The sequence below is a fragment of the Mustelus asterias genome, chromosome 12 (genome assembly GCF_964213995.1).
Source record: "Mustelus asterias chromosome 12, sMusAst1.hap1.1, whole genome shotgun sequence".
NCBI lineage: Eukaryota > Metazoa > Chordata > Chondrichthyes > Carcharhiniformes > Triakidae > Mustelus > Mustelus asterias.
Genome location: NC_135812.1, coordinates 49,107,565 through 49,130,094, shown reverse-complemented (window position 1 = coordinate 49,130,094; position 22,530 = coordinate 49,107,565). Strand labels below are relative to the sequence as shown.

Here is a 22,530-nt window from a genome sequence, read left to right as displayed (position 1 = left end):
GGAGCATCCGGAACAAGGTGGATGAACTTGGGGCGTGGATTGCTACTTGGGACTACGATGTTGTGGCCATTACGGAGACGTGGGTAGAACAAGGACAGGAATGGTTGTTGGACGTTCCGGGGTATAGATGTTTCAGTAAGTGTAGGGAAGCTGGTAAAAGAGGTGGAGGAGTAGCATTGTTAATCAAGGATAGTTTAACGGCTGCGGAAAAGCACTTTGAGGGGGATATGCACACTGAGGTAATATGGGCTGCAGTTAGAAACAGGAAAGGAGCGGTCACGTTGCTAGGAGTTTACTATAGGCCCCCAAATAGTAATAGAGATGTGGAGGAAGAAATTGCTAAGCAGATTATGGATACGTGTGGGGGTCACAGGGTAGTTGTCATGGGGGACTTTAACTTTCCAAATATTGATTGGAACCTTTGTAGATCGAATAGTTTGGATGGGGCACTTTTTGTGCAGTGTGTGCAGGAGGGTTTCCTGACACAATATGTGGATAGGCCGACAAGGGGTGAGGCCACATTGGATTTGGTACTGGGAAATGAACCGGGCCAAGTGTTAGATTTGGTTGTGGGAGAGAACTTTGGAGATAGTGACCACAATTCGGTGTCTTTTGTTATTGCAATGGAGAGGGATAGGGCCGGACGGCAGGGCAAGGCTTACAATTGGGGGAGAGGTAATTATGATGCGATTAGGCAAGAATTAGGGGGCATAAGATGGGAACAGAAACTGTCAGGGAAAGGCACTGATGAAAAGTGGAACTTTTTCAAGGAACAAATACTGGGTGTCCTTGATAGGTATGTCCCTGTCAGGCAGGGAGGAAATGGCCGAGTGAGGGAACCGTGGTTCACAAAAGAGGTGGAATGTCTTGTGAAAAGGAAGAGGGAAGCTTATGTCGGGATGAGGAAACAAGGTTCAGATGGCTCGATTGAGGGTTACAAGTTAGCAAGGAATGAGCTGAAAAAGGGGCTGAGGAGAGCTAGGAGGGGACATGAGAAGTCCTTAGCGGGTCGGATCAAGGAAAACCCCAAGGCTTTTTACTCTTATGTGAGGAATAAAAGAATGACCAGGGTGAGGTTAGGGCCGGTCAAGGACAGTGGTGGGAACTTGTGTATGGAATCAGTAGAGATAGGCGAGGTGATGAATGAATACTTTTCTTCAGTGTTCACCAAGGAGAGGGGCCATGTTTTTCAGGAAGAGAAGGTGTTACAGGCTAATAGGCTGGAGGAAATAGATGTTCGGAGGGAGGATGTATTGGCAGTTTTGAATAAACTGAAGGTCGATAAGTCCCCTGGGCCTGATGAAATGTATCCTAGGATTCTTTGGGAGGCGAGGGATGAGATTGCAGAGCCTTTGGCTTTGATCTTTGGGTCCTCGCTGTCCACGGGGTTGGTGCCAGAGGACTGGAGAGTGGCGAATGTTGTTCCTCTGTTTAAGAAAGGGAATAGAAATGACCCTGGTAATTATAGACCGGTTAGTCTGACTTCGGTGGTTGGTAAATTGATGGAAAAGGTCCTTAGGGATGGGATTTACGACCATTTAGAAAGATGCGGATTAATCCGGGATAGTCAGCACGGATTTGTGAAGGGCAAATCGTGCCTCACAAATTTGATAGAATTTTTTGAGGAGGTAACTAGGTGTGTTGATGAAGGTAGGGCGGTTGATGTCATATACATGGATTTTAGTAAGGCGTTTGATAAGGTCCCCCATGGTCGGCTTATGATGAAAGTGAGGAGGTGTGGGATAGAGGGAATGTTGGCCGATTGGATAGGTAACTGGCTGTCTGATCGAAGACAGAGGGTGGTGGTGGATGGAAAATTTTCGGACTGGAGGCAGGTTGCTAGCGGAGTGCCGCAGGGATCGGTGCTTGGTCCTCTGCTCTTTGTGATTTTTATTAATGACTTAGAGGAGGGGGCTGAAGGGTGGATCAGTAAATTTGCTGATGACACCAAGATTGGTGGAGTAGTGGATGAGGTGGAGGGCTGTTGTAGGCTGCAAAGAGACATAGATAGGATGCAAAGCTGGGCTGAAAAATGGCAAATGGAGTTTAACCCTGATAAATGTGAGGTGATTCATTTTGGTAGGACTAATTTAAATGTGGATTACAGGGTCAAAGGTAGGGTTCTGAAGACTGTGGAGGAACAGAGAGATCTTGGGGTCCATATCCACAGATCTCTAAAGGTTGCCACTCAAGTGGATAGAGCTGTGAAGAAGGCATATAGTGTGTTAGCTTTTATTAACAGGGGGTTGGAGTTTAAGAGCCGTGGGGTTATGCTACAACTGTACAGGACCTTGGTGAGACCGCATTTGGAATATTGCGTGCAGTTCTGGTCACCTCACTATAGGAAGGATGTGGAAGCGCTGGAGGGAGTGCAGAGGAGATTTACCAGGATGCTGCCTGGTTTGGAGTGTCGGTCTTATGAGGAAAGGTTGAGGGAGCTGGGGCTGTTCTCTCTGGAGCGGAGGAGATTGAGGGGAGACTTAATAGAGGTTTATAAAATGATGAAGGGGATAGATCGAGTGAACGTTCAAAGACTATTTCCTCGGGTGGATGGAGCTATTACAAGGGGGCATAACTATAGGGTTCATGGTGGGAGATATAGGAAGGATATCAGAGGTAGGTTCTTCACGCAGAGAGTGGTTGGGGTGTGGAATGGACTGCCTGCAGTGATAGTGGAGTCAGACACTTTAGGAACATTTAAGCGGTTATTGGATAGGCACATGGAGCACACCAGGATGGTAGGGAGTGGGATAGCTTGATCTTGGTTTCAGATGAAGGTCGGCACAACATCGTGGGCCGAAGGGCCTGTTCTGTGCTGTAATGTTCTATGTTCTATGAAGTGGGGCTTGAATTTATAATAATCTGACTTAGAAGGAACAGTGCTACCACTTAGCCAAGCTGACCCTGAAGGGTGACTGTCCCAGTGCAGGTAATGCTTTTTAACATTACATAATCCAAAGAGCAAAGGGTGCTTAAAATAGACAATGATGTGAGCATCAATGGGCAAGTCCCATATATACACATCTTCTCCTCTACTCCCCTCTATGTTCTGCTTGCAAGCTTTGAGAAACATGGTACAATACCAAAGCAAACATCACTAACAGAGATTTCATACAATGTCAATGATGGTCAAATCTCACTGGATTTTATTGGAACTTTCTACAACCAAAGCTGTGCCATCTCAAACTACGGAACTCTTCACAGCAGAATGCTGACAAGAAGTCCCACAATTTTAACATTTTATACTCACCTCTTTTGAACTTCGAGGAAGAAGGAGTCAGTTTTTCTCATCTGAAGTTCATACATGGCTCGTAAGATGTGTAAAGGTGCATTTAGAGCATCATGAGTTATCTGGGGAAAAAAAACATATCGCCCTTATAACAGAAAGAAATATCCCCTTAGTAGGTGGAATAACAAAAGTGTAGTCAGAAATAACCATCTTGGATACAGCTTCCCAGAGAATTCTCTGTGTGAACCTTAATGCTTGGTTAAATCATTTCTTAATTGGGCCCTTGCCTCTCAATAGTTTTCACAGAGTGAGAAAGGGCAAGTGAACAAGTCAAAAGTCGATGTTTTTGTTATCAATACCACTATTAACAAAATATTCAACTATGCGAGGGGTGCACTTTGATAGGGAATAATCACAATTAACCTGTTGGTCCATCTGAGAACATTTCTTTCTTGATCTATTTCTTTCACGGGAGGTGGGTATCACTGGCAAGATCAACATTTTCTGCCCGTCCCTTATTGTCCTTGAGCCCAGTGGGTTGCCACACCATTTCAGAGGACAGTTAAGAGTCAACCATGTTGCTCTGGGCCTGGAGTAACATGGAGGCTGAACTGGGTAAGGACGGCAGATTTCCTTCCCTAAAGGACATTAGTGAACCAAATAGGTTTTTATGGCAATCAACAATGGTTTCATGGTCACCACTACCAAGAATAGTGTTACAATTGCAGGTTATTAACTGAATTTAAATTTCACCAGTTGCTGCGGTGGGATTTGAACCCACTTCACCAGAACGATAGCCTAGGCCTCTGGATTCTGGTCCAGTGACGTTGCCACTACACCACCATCTCCTCCATAAAGAGAACATAGGAGCAGATGTGAAGACCAAATAGGATTGTGTCTCAGAACATGGGACTATAGAGCTAGGAAGTAAAGTAGCAGCTGTTATCTCATTCGGTCAGGTCTAAGAATGCTTTTAAAATACATTTCTGATTCAAGCTTTATTAAGAAAACTGAATTCTACATTTGCTTGCATGAATATGTATTTTCTTGTAAATAGTTCCCAAAGGCTCTGTGAGATTCCCTCACAAAGCAGCAAGCCCTACAGGGTGGAATCAGTTTACTGATTTCAGTCAGAATGGTGACAGAGTACTATAATCAGCCACAATGACCCAAAGGCAAGCAGACAAAAATATTTCAGAATCATTGCTCTTATTTGATACCTGGTGGCCTGTACTGGAAGAAACTCCACTCACGTGCACACAGGGCTAGGATATGTCTGCAAGCTCAGTTCCAATGTCATTGGAGGTCAAACAGCCTTCCAATACATCAAGAACAGCTTCTTCCCTGCTGCCATCAGACTTTTGAATGGACCTACCTTGCATTAAGTTGATCTTTCTCTACACCCTAGCGATGACTGTAACACTACACTCTGCACTCTCTCCTTTCCTTCTCTATGAATGGTATGCTTTGTCTGTGTAGTGCGCAAGAAACAATACTTTTCACTGTATACTAATATATGTGGCAATAATAAATCAAATATACATAGGGCAGAATCTTAGCAAAAACATTCTAAGGGGGCTATCTTACCGGCTTGTCTCGACAGTCCATTAGCACAGCAAGCCAGTAAGATCGGGCAAGGGGCAAAAAAATCAGGATCGCTTCGTGCAATCTTACCAGCACTGTTTTGCCGGCGAAAACAGCTTTGCGTTCAGAAAGGGTGTGAAGTCGATTTAAATATGACGTAATCACCATGACATTAGAGAGTCCCGGATACCAAAGTGTCATTACAGCATGAAAACGGGGAGTGTTCCATGTCGGCCTTGTGTGTGGACTCAGCACTACAATCTTCCAGCACTCTGTCAGTTGCACCGGCGGTGGGTCCCACCCTATCTTCCCGGCTTGCCACACTGATCGACCGGTGCAGTGAGCCGGTAAGATCACCCCATAGTGTTATATGAGGTACTGCATGTATAATGGACATCTTAAGTGAGGTGACATTGGACACTAGTGGAAATGAAGTCCAGAAAGCAGTTAACATCTTGAGGGAGAAATACAGTGAGACACATAGATGTGGCACTGATAATCTCACAGCATTGTTATTGGACCTCACAAATGTTCTTAAATAAAACTCACTAACTGCTCAGCGAGTAAAAATATCCAAGTAATAAAAGCCTGAATAAATGCCCAGAATGCTATCTCACTGGCAGCACGGTGGCAGAATGTTAGCACTACTGCCTCACAGTGCCAGGGACCCATGTTTGATTCCCGGTTGGGGACACTGCCTGTGCGGAGTCTGCAGGTCCTCCCCATGTCTGCGTGGGTTTCCTCTGGGTGCTCCCACAGTCTGAAAGACGTGCTGCTTAGGTGCATTGGCCACGCTAAATTTCCCTCAGTGTACCCGAACAGGCACCGGAATGTGGCGACATGGGGATTTTCATAGTAACTTCATTGCAGTGTTAATGTAAGTCTACTTGTGACACTAATAAATAAACTTTAACTTAGTTTTTACATTTATTTTTAATGTCGGTTAAACCCAACTGGCTGAACAGCTGGTTTGTGATGCTGACGACAGCTGAGGTCATTCATGAAGGTCCCCCTTCACAGTCTTGCCCCTCGCCTGAGGTATGGTGGCCCCCAGGTTAAATCACCACCAGTCAGCTCTCCCCCTCAAAGGGGAGAGCAGCCTACGGTCGTCTGGGACTATGGCGACTTTTATCTTCACTATAATAATTGAGACTTATTTTTTAAATGTAAGTTTTCATCTATACCTGGAAAAAGATTTTTGTAGCTTCATCAAGGCCTTCCAAAGGATCGGGTTTAGTTTCATCGAGATCAAACACAGAGCCCCCACTCTTGGACTCATGGTCTGAAACCTGTTCCTTCTCCTCCGTCACAGTGTCTGCTCCTTCAGCAGCACTACTGATCTCCTTCTTAGAAGAATACATCATGATCGACAGGGTCTTAGGGTGTAACAACAAAGTGAGATTAAAGTTTGAAGTCTAACATTATAATTTTGTGTGAACCTGGTTTATTCCAGACAGGGCAATCGGATTGGTTTCAATATCACAAGGCTTAAATCAAAACCGCCACATTTCTTGAGGAGTTAAATTTATCACATCAATAATAACCCAATTCTCCCAGGCACACTTTGCACGTACAAGTTAATAGCCAGTTTGAAGTATGAAGCCAGGAAAGGCAGATTCTGGCAACTAGGTTAGCTGCACGAGGCTGAGCATTAAATGATCACAGAAACATGACCCATATTATTGAGAAAGCGAATGCTGTATGAATGCACTGTCCTTACCTCCAGGTCACACAGCAGCCACAGTTTACTGAACCCTGTCCCCTTGGTGCATTTCCTCTCCAGCAGTTTGATCAAACCAGACTGGAGGATGATCTGATGGATCTCTTCAACACTGTGTTTCTGCGGCAAAGACACAGAAAGGTTAATAACTTACAGCAATTGGGAAATTTCTCATCGGAAGCCAGCTCAATCCAAAGAGCTTCTACAAATACATAAAGGGCAAAAGAGTAACTAGGGAGAGAGTAGGACCTCTTAAGGATTAACAAAGTCATCTATGCGCGGAGATACAAGAGATGGGTGAGATCCTAAATGAATATTTCTCATCAGTATTTACTGTTGAAAGAGGCATGGATGTTAGGGAACTTGGAGAAATAAATAGCGATGTCTTGAGGAGTGTACATATAACAGAGAAGGTGGCGCTGGAAGTCTTAAAGCGCATCAAGGTAGATAAATCCTGAGGAACTGGTGAACTATATCCCAGGACATTGTGGGAGGCTAGGGAGGAAATTGCAGGTCCCCTAGCAGAGGTATTTGAATCACCAACAGCCACAGGCAACAACGTCACCTAGGTTTAGAGTATGATTCAGGTACACATCTTCATAATATTCTTTAAGACAAGTCACAAAGACTCTTGCAATGCTATTTGGGACTCTTGTGAGTGCAGCTTGATTGGGCTCACCCTTCAATTTCTCTCCAGTAGGCATTGGAACCTGCAGCTCCTGTCCACGTGCACCATTGCACAATTTACTAGAATAAGCTAGTTTCGTGGTCATCAATAACTTCCAATTCCAGATTTTAAAATTTAAATCAATGCAATCTTATCTTCCCCCACCCACCAAATAAATCACTAATTATTCATGATTGTGTATTAATTTTATGCTCATCATGAACTGAACTCATCCCTCACCTCTCGCTCCCCATTCCCTTCCTTTTAAACTGGTTGTGGAAACCATTCAATCTAAAATTCCAAAGCAGCCACCACATTGATTTATACAAGTGATTACCTGTAGCATTTTGTAGAGACCTTTCAGAGCTAGTGACTGGAGCCAGGTAGCCTCCACTGCCTCTGGGAAGCTGCTGTCTATATTGGTCTGCAGTAGATGGCTGTAGATTAACATAAAGTGCTGTAGGAACTGGATGAGTTGAGGCTGAGCTGCTGTATATTCAGGCTTACAAACCTGTGTCAACCGGTAATCCCTCACTGTGTTTAAAAAAAGTGGACAGTAGAAGAGCATGGTTAATTTACACATCCCAATTGCTCCACTCTATCATCCTATATTCACTGGCTTTCCAGTGTTTCAACTTCTTTCTTTTGTTCATTTCATTACTAATTCTTTCATTCCACAAGTTCATTTTGGACTTGAGCAGTGCGTGTGAAATGTAAATTAACACATCAGTAAAGATGGCAACAATAAGCTGATGATGAAGCAATACATTGATTGACAGGCATTGTTACCTCAGGAGGACTTCCTGAATAAATATCCTGTTTTGAACCTGGATCACTAACAGCCTTAAAGAGAATTAAATTATTTGATAGATAGAAAGACATCCATATGCATACCACTGCATGGTGCCAGGAGTATTTTGCTGTCTCTAGAGCTATGAATATTGCAGATGCACATTCTGAGAAAACAGACACAAAATAGGTCAAAACCTATAGCATGCAAGAAGATCAATGTTGGCTGCCTAATATGGAAACATATTTAGTAAAAAATACCAGAAATTGGACCGAGTTGAAACAATGGTAAGACAACATAATAAATAGTGAGGGAATAAAGTGATAAACTTGAATATTGTTTACAATAATAGATTAGGTACTTGGGACATGAACTGTTTCATCTAAAAAAATAACGCAGATACAAAAAAGATAGAAGCCGTTTGAGAAATACTGCTTTCCATACAAGGATATGGGAGGTATATATTAAACATGAGAGGTTCCAAAGAATCTTCAGACAGTTATGTGCCAGCATTAAGGACACTGTCAGACTCCCAAGTATGTAGCATGAAACAGCTCCCTCATTACGGATAACATTGTTCAGGATGAAGAAAAACAGCAGCATGTCAGCATTGCTTATCAGATCTTGAGATCAGACTCGAAAAGATGGTTGGGTATGATTCAGACTCCTGAAAATGCACAAAGCTAAATAAAGGAAAACACAGGAGCTAAGCGACAGAAATCAGCAACTCAAAGAGGTGGCTGTTACTACAAAGTGAAGAAAAGGGAGAGATCAAGTGCAGGATAAGTACAAGCCTAGGTCCTGTTATCCAAATGGCAAATCTTGGCATTGAAAATGAGACACTTTACAAAGGTGGAAGGTCAACACAATTCAGAGTGAAATGGATTCAAGAGAAAACGTGTTAGTAAATACAATTGGAAGGAGAGATTGGACCCAGGATGTGGATTTCAATTAAATTAATCTCAACTTCAAACAAGAATCGGAGCTTGTGGCACAGTAGTTCGCACTGCTGCTTCACAGAGCCAGGGACCCGGGTTCGATTCTGGCTTTGGGTGACTGTGTGGAGTTTGCACATTCTCCCCGTGTCAGCATGGGTTTCCTCTGGGTGCTCCAGTTTCCTCTCTCAGTCCAGAGATGTATAGGTTAGGCAGATTGGCCATGCTAAATATGTGGGGTTACAGGGATAGGGTGGAGGGGAGGACCTGGGTGAGATGTTCTTTTGGAGAGTTGGTGCAGACTCATTGGGCTGGATGGTCTCTTTCTGCACTGTACGGATTCCGTAATTCATGGGAAAGCTCCCCCATCTACACATGTGTAAACACATGTAAATGCTGCCTATCAAAGTCAATATAATGGGATATTCTGGAGTTGGCAAAAGCCTGTGCTCTGATCATAAACTGTGCTCAAGACAAATGATGCCACAAATTAGTGAAAATCAGCTGTGTCAAAAATACATGAAGGACATTCAGGATCACAAAACATCAACACGCACGAGTAGCATTTGACAGGCCAAAACCAAATCAAAACCTCAATATGCACATCATAGAATCCTTACAGTGCAGAAGGAGGCCATCCAGCCCATTGAGTCTGCACCAACCACAATCGCACCCAGGCCCTATTCCCATAACCCCACATTCTTACCTTGCTAATCCCCTAACACGAGGGGCAATTTAACATGGCTAATCAATCTAACCCGCACATCTTTGGACTGTGGGAGGAAACCGGAGCACCCGGAGGAAACCCATGCAAACATGGGGAGAAAGTGCAAACTCCACACAGGCAGTGACCCGAGGCCGGAATTGAACCCAGCGCTGTGAGGCAGCAGTGCTAACCACTGTGCCACCATGCTGCCCATCATGCAGTTTGTAAAATTCTAAATAACAAACCACTCCCCACTCAGCTGTACAAAGATGTCAAAATGCAGGAGGGGATTTAACAAGAGTAGTAACAGATTATCACCAATCTCCCTGATGTTGTCAGCCTACATAACACAACGAGCAGGGTGATGATAGACATAATTTGATCTGAATTCACAAGGCAAGGGAGTACCAGATGAAGTCTACACAACAGTATGCAAGTCACAACCTTTCCACAGTGCAGGGAATACAGACACATGAATTTCAACCCTCACCTCGCCAAATCCCATGGAATAGTGGAGGATAAAAACACTGCAACAGGTCAAAAACCTGATCAAGAAATCAAAATATGACAGTGTCACAATGTGCGAGTCTTTTGAATTACATGAGCACATTGTTTCCGGACTGCAGATCATCTAACAATGGCTCAAGAATCACTGGGTCAATATAAAGTTGCTCGTGAATGACCTCTTGCTTTACTTGAAGAAGTTGTTAAGGAGCCGTTACATACATTTACCCTCATTTATATCTGGCAATGAAGTCAGTGTGCATTATCATCATGGTCTGCACAAGTCGCTGTCCACTAAGAAATCTGAAGCATCATACAGTCAGACAATGTCAGCATCACCAAAACCAATACACTACTCATCCAACAGGCTGACCATGGATAAAACCACTGATGGAAGACGCACAAACAATTAGCTAATAAGCTATCCCAAATGAAAATCAATTGTGGTGCTCAACAGGAACCACTTGTCAGAGCTGATTCTATCTGGGAGCTTCAGAAATGCCAAAAGAACAGTCACAGAATACTACAGTGCAGAAGAGGCCCTTCAGCCCATCGAGTCTGCACGGACACATGAAATGCCCAGACCTGCCCACCTAATCCCACTTGCCAGCACTTGGCACTCATCCAGGTACTTTTTAAAGGATATGAGGCATCCCGCCTCCACCATCCTCCCAAGCAGTGCATTCCAGACCATCACCAGCCTCCGAGTAAAAATGTTTTCCTCAAATCCCCCCCTAAACCTCCTACCCCTCACTTTTAACTTGTGTCCCCTCGTAACTGACCCTTCCACGAAGGGGAGTAGCTGCTCCCTATCCACCCTGTCCATGCCCCTCATTATCTTGAGCACCTCAATCAGGTCGCCCCTCAGCCTTCTCTGCTCCAACGAAAACAATCCAACCTAATAGTGTTTGAAATATGTTGATCGACTACAAGGTAATGGAGAGTCAACTCAAGAGTTTAGTGTTAGAAACCTCTCCACTCACTAATCTGCTGATGAATTAAAATGGAAGAAAAATATCTACACAGTATAAATTGATCACATTTCATTACGATCGTAGCTAACCTTTGGAAACAAAACAAGAACAGAATGCTGGCCCCTATCAATATAAACGTCAAGTGCTCTTAATCATAAAGAATCATCAAGAAGCATGTCAACTGGACACTCAAGGTGTTGAATTATAAAGATTATTGTGGCAGGAAAACTTCAATGAAAGTGTGATGATACAGCTATGAAAGAACATAGTGCCATCTCCTGGTGGCAATTGCTAATCTCATGATATAGTCTGGAATAAACAATTTTATTTTGAACTTGCACCGTCATAGTCTAAAAATCAATCTAATTTCATAAGAAACATATACAAGTATCCTTGCACTCTGCTAATCATGGCCTCTTACACATCCCTGGTTTTAATCGCTCCCGCAGTGCCACTATGCTTTCAATTACCTGGGCCCTAAGATCTAAAATCTGCCTCCCTAAAACTGTCTGACCCCTCTCTCTCCTCCTTTAAGATGCTTCTTAAAATCTGTTTGACCAAGTGTTTCTGTCCTCATATTTCTTTACACGGTTCATGGTCAAATTTTGTTCACTAATGCTTCTGTGAAGCAACTTAGGATGTTCTGCAATGTCAAAGCCACTAAACAGAAAGACATTTGGTAAAGTACCACATAATAAACTTGTTAGCAAAATTAAAGCCCATGGGATAAAAGGGGCAGTAGCAGCATGGATACAAAACTGTTTAAGGAACAGGAAATAAACAGTAACGATGGATGGATGTTTTTCATGCAGTAGAGATGTTAGCAGTGATGTCAGGACTAAGACCTCTGCTGTTTCCATGACATGTTGATAGGCTTGGACTTGGGGGTGCAGGGCACACTTTTGAAATTGGCAGATGAAAAATAAATGCAGTAAGCAGTGAGGCAGACAGTAACAGATTTCAAGAAGACATAGGTTGGTGAAATGAGATGACATTCACACAGAAAAGTGAGAGAAAATATGTTCGAGAAAGAGTGGGACAACACAATTCAAGCTAAATAGGTCAGGTACAATTTTAAAGGGGGTTCAAGAGCAGAGGGAGGTTGTACACAAATATTTGAAGCTGACAAATCAAGTTATTAATAAAATATTTGGGAGCCTAAAATGTATTTATAAAGTAAGAAGTCGCACAACACCAAGTTAAAGTCCAACAAGCTTATTTGGAATCATGAGCTTTTGGAGCACTGCCCCTTCATCAGGACTCACATGATGAAGGAGCAATGCTCGTGATTCCAAATAAACCTGTTGGACTTTAACCTGGCGTTATGAGATTTCTTACTGTGCACACCCCAGTCCAACGCCGGCATCTCCACATCATTTATAAATAAAGGCAGAGTACAAAATCCAGGAACCCCAGTTGGAACAGTGTCCTATTCTGATGTCGTACTTGTGTAAAGTCTTTGGAGAGAGAGCAGAAAAGGTTTATGAGAATGGGATAAGGAATTGTAGTTACGTGGACAGACTGGAAAAGCTGGAGATTTTCTCCTGAGAACGGTTTAAGAGATTTGCCTGAAGCGTTTAAAATAATGAAACCTTTCGATTCAGTAAATAAAGTTTCCAATGGCCATAGGATTGGTAACAAGAGGGCAAAGATTTATAGAGTCATAAAGATTTACAGCATGGAAACATGCCCTTCAGCCCGACTTGTCCATGCCGCCCTTCTTTTTTAACCACTAAGCTAGTCCCAATTACCCGCATTTGGCCCATATCCCTCTGTACCCATTTTTTCCATGTAACTATCTAAATGCTTTGTAAAAGACAAAATTGTATCCGCCTCTACTACTACCTCTGGCAGCTTGTTCCAGACACTCACCACCCTTTGCATGAAACATTTGCCCCTCTGGACCCTTTTGTATCTCTCCCCTCTGAAAGAAATGTCAGAAGTAATAGCGGATGCATTAGTGGTTATTTATCAAAATTCGTTGGATTCTGGGGTAGTGCCGGCGGATTAGAAAATGGCTAATGTTACGCCGCTGTTTAAAAAAGGAAATAGACAAAAGGCGGGTAACTACAGGCCGGTTAGCTTAACGTCTGTAGTTGGGAACATGCTGGAATCCATCATTAAAGAAGGAATAGCAGGCCATCTGGATAAGAATGGTTCGATTAAGCAGATGCAGCATGGATTTATGAGGGGAAAGTCGTGCTTGACGAACTTGTTGGATTTTTATGAAGATGTGACTAGTGTGGTTGACGGAGGGGAACCGGTGGATGCGGTGTTTTTGGATTTCCAAAAGGCGTTTGATAAGGTGCCTCACAAAAGGTTGCTGAAGAAGATTGGGTCACACGGAGTTGGGGGTAGGGTGTTAGCATGGATTGGGGATTGGCTATCCGACAGGAAGCAGAGAGTCAGAATAAATGGGTGCTTTTCTGGTTGGCGATGGTAACTAGTGGCGTGCCGCAGGGATCGGTACTGGGGCCTCAACTATTTACCATTTATATAGACGATCTGGAGGAGGGGACTGAGTGTAGGGTAACAAAGTTTGCAGACGACACAAAGATAAGTGGAAAAGTGAATCGTGTGGAGGGCGTAGAAGGTCTGCAGAGAGATTTGGACAGGCTGAGTGAGTGGGCGAGGATCTGGCAGATGGAGTATAACGTTAACAAATGCGAGGTTATTCACTTTGGAAGAAATAATAGCAAATTGGATTATTATCTAAATGGAAAGAAATTACAACATGCTGCTGTGCAGAGGGACCTGGGGGTCCTTGTGCATGAGACGCAAAAACCCAGTCTGCAGGTGCAACAGGTGATCAAGAAGGCAAATGGGATGTTGGCCTATATCGCAAGGGGGATAGAATATAAAAGCAGAGATGTCTTGCTGCATCTGTACAGGGCATTGGTGAGGCTGCAGCTGGAATACTGTGTGCAGTATTGGTCCCCTTATTTGCGGAAGGATATATTGGCCTTGGAGGGAGTGCAGAGAAGGTTCACCAGGTTAATACCAGAGATGAGGGGTGTTGATTATGAGGAGAGACTGAGCAGATTGGGTTTGTATTCGTTGGAATTTAGAAGGCTGAGGGGGGATCTTATAGAGACCTATAAGATAATGAAGGGGCTGGATAGGGTAGAGATGGAGAGATTCTTTCCACTTAGAAAGGAAACTAGAACTAGAGGGCACAGCCTCAAAATAAAGGGGGGTCAGTTTAGGACAGAGTTGAGGAGGAACTTCTTCTCTCAGAGGGTGGTGAATCTCTGGAATTCTCTGCCCACTGAAGTGGTGGAGGCTACCTCGTTGAATATGTTTAAATCACGGATAGATGGATTCCTGATCGGTAAGGGAATTAGGGGTTATAGGGATCAGGCAGGTCAGTGGAACTGATCCACTTCAGATCAGCCATGATCTTATTGAATGGCGGGGCAGGCTCGAGGGGCGAGATGGCCGACTCCTGCTCCTATTTCTTATGTTCTCACCTTAAACCTATGCCCTCTAGTTTTAGACTCCCCTACCTTTGGGAAAAGATATTGACTATGTAGCTGATTTATGCCCCTCATTATTTTATAGACTTCTATAAGATCACCCCTCAGCCTTCTACGCTCCAGTCTCTCCTTATAATTCAAACCATCAAGTCCCAGTAGCATCGTAGTAAATCTCTTCTGCACTCTTTCTAGTTTAATAATATCCTTTCTATAATAGGGTGACTAGAACTGTACACAATATTACAAGTGTGGCCTGATCAATGTCTTGTACAACTTCAACAAGACGTCCCAACTCCTGTATTCAATGTTCTGACCAATGAAACCAAGCATATCGAATGCCTTCTTCACCACTCTGTCCTCCTGTGACTCCACTTTCAAGGAGCTATGAACCTGTACCCCTAGATCTCTTTGTTCTGTAACTCTCCCCAATGCCCTACCATTAACTGAGTAAGTCCTGCCCTGGTTCAATCTATCAAAATGCATCATCTCGCATTTATCTAAATTAAACTCTATCTGCCATTCGTCAGCCCACTGGCCCAATTGATCAAAATACCACTGCAATCCGAGATAACCTTCTTAATTGTCCACTATGCCACCAGTCTTGGTGTCATCTGCAAACTTACTAACCATGCCTCCTATATTCTCAGCCAAATCATTAATATAAATGACAAATAACAGTGCACCCATCACCGATCCCTGAGGCACACCGCTGGTCACAGGCCACCAGTCTGAAAAACAACCCTCTACAACCACCCTCTGGCTTCTGTCATCACGACAATTTTGTATCCATTAGCTACCTCACCCTGGATCCCGTGAGATTTAACCTTATGCAACAACCTACCATGTGGTACCTTGTCAAAGGCCTTGCTAAAGTCCATGTAGACAACATCAACTGCACTGCCCTCATCTACTTTCTTGGTTACCCCTTCAAAAAACTCAAACAAATTTGTGAGACACAATTTTCCACTCACAAAGCCATGCTGACTGTCCCGAATCAGTTCTTGCGTCTTTAAATGCCTGTAAATCCTTTAGATTTGAGAGATTTTGAGAAGATCTCTCAAAATATCTTCCAACAACTTACCCACCACAGATTGATTTAAAGTGATTGGCAAAAGAAATTGGGTGACATGAGGAAAATTTATTTTATATGACGAGTAGTTAGGGCTTGGAATGCACTGACTGATTAGGGTGGCAGGTACGGATTCAATAATAGTCTTCAAAGGGAAATTATATAAATGTTTGTAGAAAAAGACTGCAGGGGTATGCAGAAAGAGGAGGAAAGTGCCCTTTGAGAGTTTCTGCACAGGCCCTACAGAGTCAATGTCCACTTTCTATGCTACAAGATTCTATGATATAAATGCAAGCTGTTGAATTCTCCCATATAAATGTCCCATTATAGACAATTTAAATTTTAGCTCTTTCCTGCACCCATTACTATCTCCAATGTGTTGAGCTTAATTTTGTTCTTGTTCCTTCATTGTGCACAGTTTGAAGACTTGGTGTATTCTAGCTCTACCTTAGCATGTCGATTATTTTCTTTACAACAGGACCGACCTCACAAAATTGCATTTTACTGACCAATGCCATTTACTTTTCCTGTACTGTCTCATTGTCTCACGAGGGTGGGCTGCTGATTTATTGGTAACAAATGATATTTGTGGCTAGCTAGCTGCAGTGGGCTGAAATCCACTGGGATTTAGAATGCCGTCCCAATCTAATTTAATGCAGGAATCACAGAGTAGAAATTAAGATGGCAGTTTTTCTCTTCCCTGTGCCAAAGTGACAGAGAAATGCATTAAAAGTGTGCAATCAATCTTCCTCTATTTTATCAAAGTGAGCACTCTAGTTCAATCACTGCAGTTTCTTTTCCTATCCCTTTCTGAGATTCATGTTCCCAAGTGTCACAATGGACAATAGGACAAAATGTGGATGTCTTCCCAGGCCTCTATCATTAACTATATATATCTACATATAAAATCAATAATGATAAGGTCGGCACGGTGGCACAGTGGTTAGCACTGCTGCCTCACAGCTCCAGGGACCTTGGTTCGCTTCCCAGCTCGGGTCACTGTCTGTGTGGAGTTTGCATGTTAAAGTTAGAACATAGAACATAACAGCACAGAACAGGCCCTTCGGCCCACGATGTTGTGCCAAGCTTTATCTGAAACCAAGATCAAGCTATCCCACTCCCTATCATCCTGGTGTGCTCCATGTGCCTATCCAATAACCGCTTAAATGTTCCTAAAGAGTCTGACTCCACTACCACTGCAGGCAGTCCATTTCACACCCCAACCACTCTCTGCATAAAGAACCTATCTCTGATATCCTTCCTGTATCTCCCACCACGAACCCTATAGTTATGCCCCCTTGTAATAGCTCCATCCACCCGAGGAAATAGTCTTTGAACGTTCACTCTATCTATCTCCTTCATCATTTTATAAACCTCTATTAAGTCTCCCCTCAGCCTCCTCCGCTCCAGAGAGAACAGCCCTAGCTCCCTCAACCTTTCCTCATAAGACCTACCCTCCAAACCAGGCACCATCCTGGTAAATCTCCTCTGCACTCTTTCCAGCGCTTCCACATCCTTCTTATAGTGAGGTGACCAGAACTGCACACAATATTCCAAATGTGGTCTCACCAAGGTCCTGGACAGTTGCAGCATAACCCCACGGCTCTTAAACTCCAACCCCCTCTTAATAAAAGCTAACACACTATAGGCCTTCTTCACAGCTCTATCCACTTGAGTGGCAACCTTTAGAGATCTGTGGATATGAACCCCAAGATCTCTCTGTTCCTCCACAGTCTTCAGAACCCTACCTTTGACCCTGTAATCCACATTTAAATTAGTCCTACCAAAATGAATCACCTCACATTTATCAGGGTTAAACTCCATTTGCCATTTTTCAGCCCAGCTTTGCATCCTATCTATGTCTCTTTGCAGCCTACAACAGCCCTCCACCTCATCCACTACTCCACCAATCTTGGTGTCATCAGCAAATTTACTGATCCACCCTTCAGCCCCCTCCTCTAGGTCATTAATAAAAATCACAAAGAGCAGAGGACCAAGCACTGATCCCTGTAGCACTCCGCTAGCAACCTGCCTCCAATCCGAAAATTTTCCATTCACCACCACCCTCTGTCTTCGATCAGACAGCCAGTTACCTATCCAATCGGCCAACTTTCCCTCTATCCCACACCTCCTCACTTTCATCATGGGGGACCATGGGGGACCTTATCAAACGCCTTACTAAAATCCATGTATATGACATCAACTGTCCTACCTTCATCAACACACTTAGTTACCTCCTCAAAAAATTCTATCAAATTTGTGAGGCACGACTTGCCCTTCACGAATCCGTGCTGACTATCCCGGATTAATCCGCATCTTTCTAAATGGTCGTAAATCCCATCTCTAAGGACCTTTTCCATCAATTTACCAACCACCGAAGTAAGACTAACCGGTCTATAATTACCAGGGTCATTTCTATTCCCTTTCTTAAACAGAGGAACAACATTCGCCTTTTAAAGTTTTATTTATTAGTCACAAGTAGGCTTACATTCACACTGTAATGAAGTTACTGTGAAAATCCCCTAGTTTCCACACTCCGGCGCCTGTTCTCCTCTTGTCTGCATGGGTTTCCTCCCACAGTCCAAAGATGTGCAGGTTAGGTGTATTGGCCATGCTAAATTGCCCCTTAGTGTACCGGGATGCGTAGGTTAGTGGAATTAGCGAGGTAAATATATGGGGTTACAGGGATAGGGCCTGCGTGGGATTGTGGTCAGTGCAGACTCGATGGGCTGAATGGCCTCCTTCTGCACTGTAGGGATTCTTTTTATAACTACAGTTAATCCCCGTTTAACATTGTTTCACTTTAACATCAGCAAGTTAATGTGGCTGTAATCCCGTTTAACATTGCAAGATTAATTTTAAGATAATTCCTGCTAGTCGGGTCGCAGAACCCGATTGACGCTATTTTCATAGAAATCATAGAAACCCTACAGTGCAGAAGGAGGCCATTCGGCCCATCGAGTCTGCACCGACCACAATCCCACCCAGGCCCTACCCCCACATATTTTACCTGCTAATCCCTCTCACCTACACATCCCAGGACTCTAAGGGGCAATTTTTTTAACCTGGCCAATCAACCTAACCCGCACATCTTTGGACTTTAAAGCAGCCGTTCCTTGATGGACCCTTTTGCAACTAACATTCCAAGTTTCAGCATCTCCTGCTCCCAAACTCACCCTCTCGGCTGCCAATTCTCCAACTCGCAGTCTCCCCTATTTCTCAACCCCAACCTCTCACCAGCAACCTGCCCACCAGTGTTCTCTGCCGCATCCTGACCTACGCTCTCACATCTTGCTGAACCTCCCGTTCCCTGATTTTCCCCCTTGCTGTTTCATTCTCCTGTACCCTCGCTGTGAGTGTGAGCCCTGGAGATGAGCGGCGGGAGATAGGAGGAGCAGCTTCGACTTGCAGGAGAGGAGGCAAGTTCTCTTCAAGTGGGTTTGTGACCAGTTTCACCCCCTTTTGGTCAGAATTCTGCTGGTCACAGATTCCTGATCCCCACAATAAGACCATCAGACAAAGGAGCAGAATTGGCCACTCGGTCCATGGAGTCTGCTCCGCCATTCAATCATGGCTGATTTTTTTCTCATCCCCATTCTCCTGTCTTTTCCCCATAATCCCTGATCCCCTTATTAATTAAGAACATATCTATCTCTGTCTTAAAGACACTCAATGACCTGGCCTCCACAGCCTTCTGCGGCAACGAGTTCCACAGATTCACCACTCTCTGGCTGGAGAAATTCCTCCTCATCTCTGCTTTAAAGGATCGTCCTTTTAGTCTAAGGTTGTGCCTTTTGGCTCTAGTTTTTCCTACTAATGGAAACATCCTCTCCACATCCACTCTATCCAGGCCTCGCAGTATCCTGTAAGTTTCAACAAGATTCCCCCCATATCCTTCTAAACTCCAACGAGTACAGACCCAGAGTCCTCAACCATTCCTCATACGACAAGCTCTTCATTCCAGGGATCATTCTTGTGAACCTCCTCTGGGCCCTTTCCAAGGCCAGTCCATCCTTCCTTAGCTACGGGGCCCAAAACTGCTCTCAATACTGCAAATGGGGTCTGACCAGAGCCTTATGCAGCCTCAGAAGTACATCCCTGCTCTTATATTCTAAGTAAGAAGTTTAACAACACCAGGTTAAAGTCCAACAGGTTTATTTGGTAGCAAAAGCCACACAAGCTTTCGGAGCTGCAAGCCCCTTCTTCAGGTGAGTGGGAATTCTGTTCACAAACAGAGCATATAAAGACACAGACTTAATTTACATGAATAATGGTTGGAATGCGAATACTTACAACTAATCAAGTCTTTAAGAAACAAAACAATGTGAGTGGAGAGAGCATCAAGACAGGCTAAAAAGATGTGTATTGTCTCCAGACAAGACAGCCAGTGAAACTCTGTGGGGGTTACAAATAGTGTGCCATGAACCCAATATCCCGGTTGAGGCCGTCCTCGTGTGTGCGGAACTTGGCTATCAGTTTCTGCTCAGCGACTCTGGTTATATTCTAACCCTCTCGACATGAATACTCACATTGCATTTGCCTTCCTAACTGCTGATTGAACCTGCACGTTAACCTTAAGAGAATCTTGAACAAGGACTCCCAAGTCCCTTTGTGTTTCTGATTTCCTAAGCATTTTCCCATTTAGAAAATAGTCTATGCCTCCATTCCTCCTTCCAAAGTGCATAACCTCACACTTTTCCACATTGTATTCCATCTGCCACTTCTTTGCCCACTCTCTTAGCCTGTCCAAGTCCTTCTGCAGTCCCCCTGCTTCCTCAACACTACCTGTTCCTCTACATATCTTTGTATCATCTGCAAATTTAGCAACAGTGCCTTCAGTTCCTTCCTCCAAATTGTTAATGTATATTGCAAAACGTTGTGGTCCCAGCACCGACCTGAGGCACACCACTAGTCACCGGCGGCCATCCTGAAAAAGACCCTTTTATCCCCACTCTCTGCCTTCTGCCAGTCAGCCAATCCTCTATCCATGCCAGGATCTTACCATTAACACCATGGGCACTTAAATTGTTTAACAGTCTCCTATGCGGCACCTTGTCAAAGGCCTTTTGGAAATCTAAATAAATCACGTCCACTGGTTCTCCTTTATCTAACTTCCTTGTTACCTCCTCAAAGAACTCTAACAGATTTGTCAGACATGATCTCCCCTTGATGAAGCCATGCTGACTCAGTCCTACTTTATCATGCACTTCCAAGTACCCTGCGATCTCATCTTTAATAACGAACTCTAAAATCTTGCCAATGACTGAAGTCAGGCTAACCGGCCTATAATTTCCCGTCTGCTGCCTCCCTCCCTTCTTAAACAGCTACTTTCCAGTCCTCTGGGACCCTCCCTGCCTCCAGTGATTCCTGAAAGATCACCATCAATGCCTCCACAATTTCCTCAGCTATCGCTTTTAGAACTCTGGGGTGTAGTCCGTCTGGTCCGGATGATTTATCTATCTTAAGACCTTTCAGTCCCTAGAACCGTCTCCTTAGTGATGGCCACTACACTCAACTGTGCCCCCTGATTCTCCTGGAGCTCTGGCATTCCACTGGTGTCTGCCACCGTGAAGACTGATGCAAAGTAACTATTCTCTGCTATTGCTTTGTTTCCTATTATTACTTATCCAGCAGCATTTTCCAGTGGTCCAATGGTTATATTTGCCTCTCTCTTACCTTTTATATATTGAAAAAAGCTCTTCCTATCTTCTTTCATATTATTAGCTAGCTTACACTCATATTTCACCTTCTCCCCTCTTATTGTTTTTTCAGTTGTCCTCTGCTCGCTTTTAAAGTCTTCCCAATCATCTGGCCCACTAATCCTCGCCACTTTGTATGCTTTTTCTTTTGCTTTTATGCTGCGCTTGACTTCCCTCATCAGCCATGGATGCCTCGTCCTCTCCTTAGCATGTTTCCTCCTCCTTGGGATGAATTTCTGTTGTGCCTCCCGAATAACCCTCAAAACTCCTGCCATTGCTGTTCCACTGTCTTCCCTGCTAGGCTCCCTTTCCAATCAACTCTGGCCAGCTCCTCCCTCATGTCTTTGTAGTTACCTTTATTTAATTGTAATACTGTTACATCTGATTCCAGCATCTCCCTCTCAAACTGCAGGGTAAATTCTTATCATATTGTGGTCACTGCTTCCTAAGGGTTCCTTCCTTTAACTTAAGTTCCCTAATCAAGTCTGCCTCATTACACATCACCAAATCCAGAACTCTCCTGCTCTCCACTTCCCTCTCCTAAACCCTCGCTGTGAACAAGGCCCTGGATGTGACAGACAGGGGAACAGCTTCAAGTTGAAGCTGGTAAGTTCTCTGCAAGTGGACTTGTGATCAGCTTCACTTCTTTTTGATCAGAAATCTCCTTTCCTCTCCTGCCTGGGGTTTTAAAGCCTCCGGGAGCAGCTCTCAATTCCCTAGCTCGGACAGAGTAAGCAACTCCCTGCCCACTGTGTTTACGATGACGAAGGAGCAGTGCTCCGAAAGCTTATGGTATTTGCTACCAAATAAACCTGTTGGACTTTAACCTGGTGTTGTGAGACTTCTTACTGTGTTTACAGCAGTGGAGATGAGTCTTATAGGCTCTGTCACAAGCTGCTCCAAAAAACCATCTCTTAGACATTCCACAAATTCCTTTTCTTGGGATCCACTACCGACCTGATTTTCCCAGTCCACCTGCATATTGAAGTCCCCCATGATTATTGTAATATTGCCTTTTTTATATGCCTTTTCTATCGCCTGATTTATTTTCTGCCCCATATCCTGACTACTGCTAGGGGGCCTGTATATAACTCCCATCATTACCTTTGCGGTTCCTCAACTCTACCCACAGAGATTCTATGCCTTCAGATCTTATATCACATCTTGCTATCGGTTT

The 22,530-nt window shown here is 43.9% G+C and overlaps 1 protein-coding gene across 6 annotated transcripts in view; it reads right to left on the bottom strand.

Annotated features, from left to right (window-relative positions):
* zzef1 (zinc finger, ZZ-type with EF hand domain 1) overlaps positions 1-22,530 on the bottom strand; it is a 257,862-nt gene that overhangs the window by 59,043 nt on the left and 176,289 nt on the right. For all 6 annotated transcript variants that reach the window (XM_078225185.1, XM_078225186.1, XM_078225188.1 and 3 more), the window contains exons 44-47: positions 7,538-7,734; positions 6,534-6,653; positions 5,998-6,189; positions 3,251-3,351 (exon numbers count right to left, since the gene is read on the bottom strand). In XM_078225185.1, coding sequence (XP_078081311.1) covers positions 3,251-3,351; positions 5,998-6,189; positions 6,534-6,653; positions 7,538-7,734 — 610 coding nt within the window. The remainder of the gene's footprint in view (positions 1-3,250; positions 3,352-5,997; positions 6,190-6,533; positions 6,654-7,537; positions 7,735-22,530) is intronic.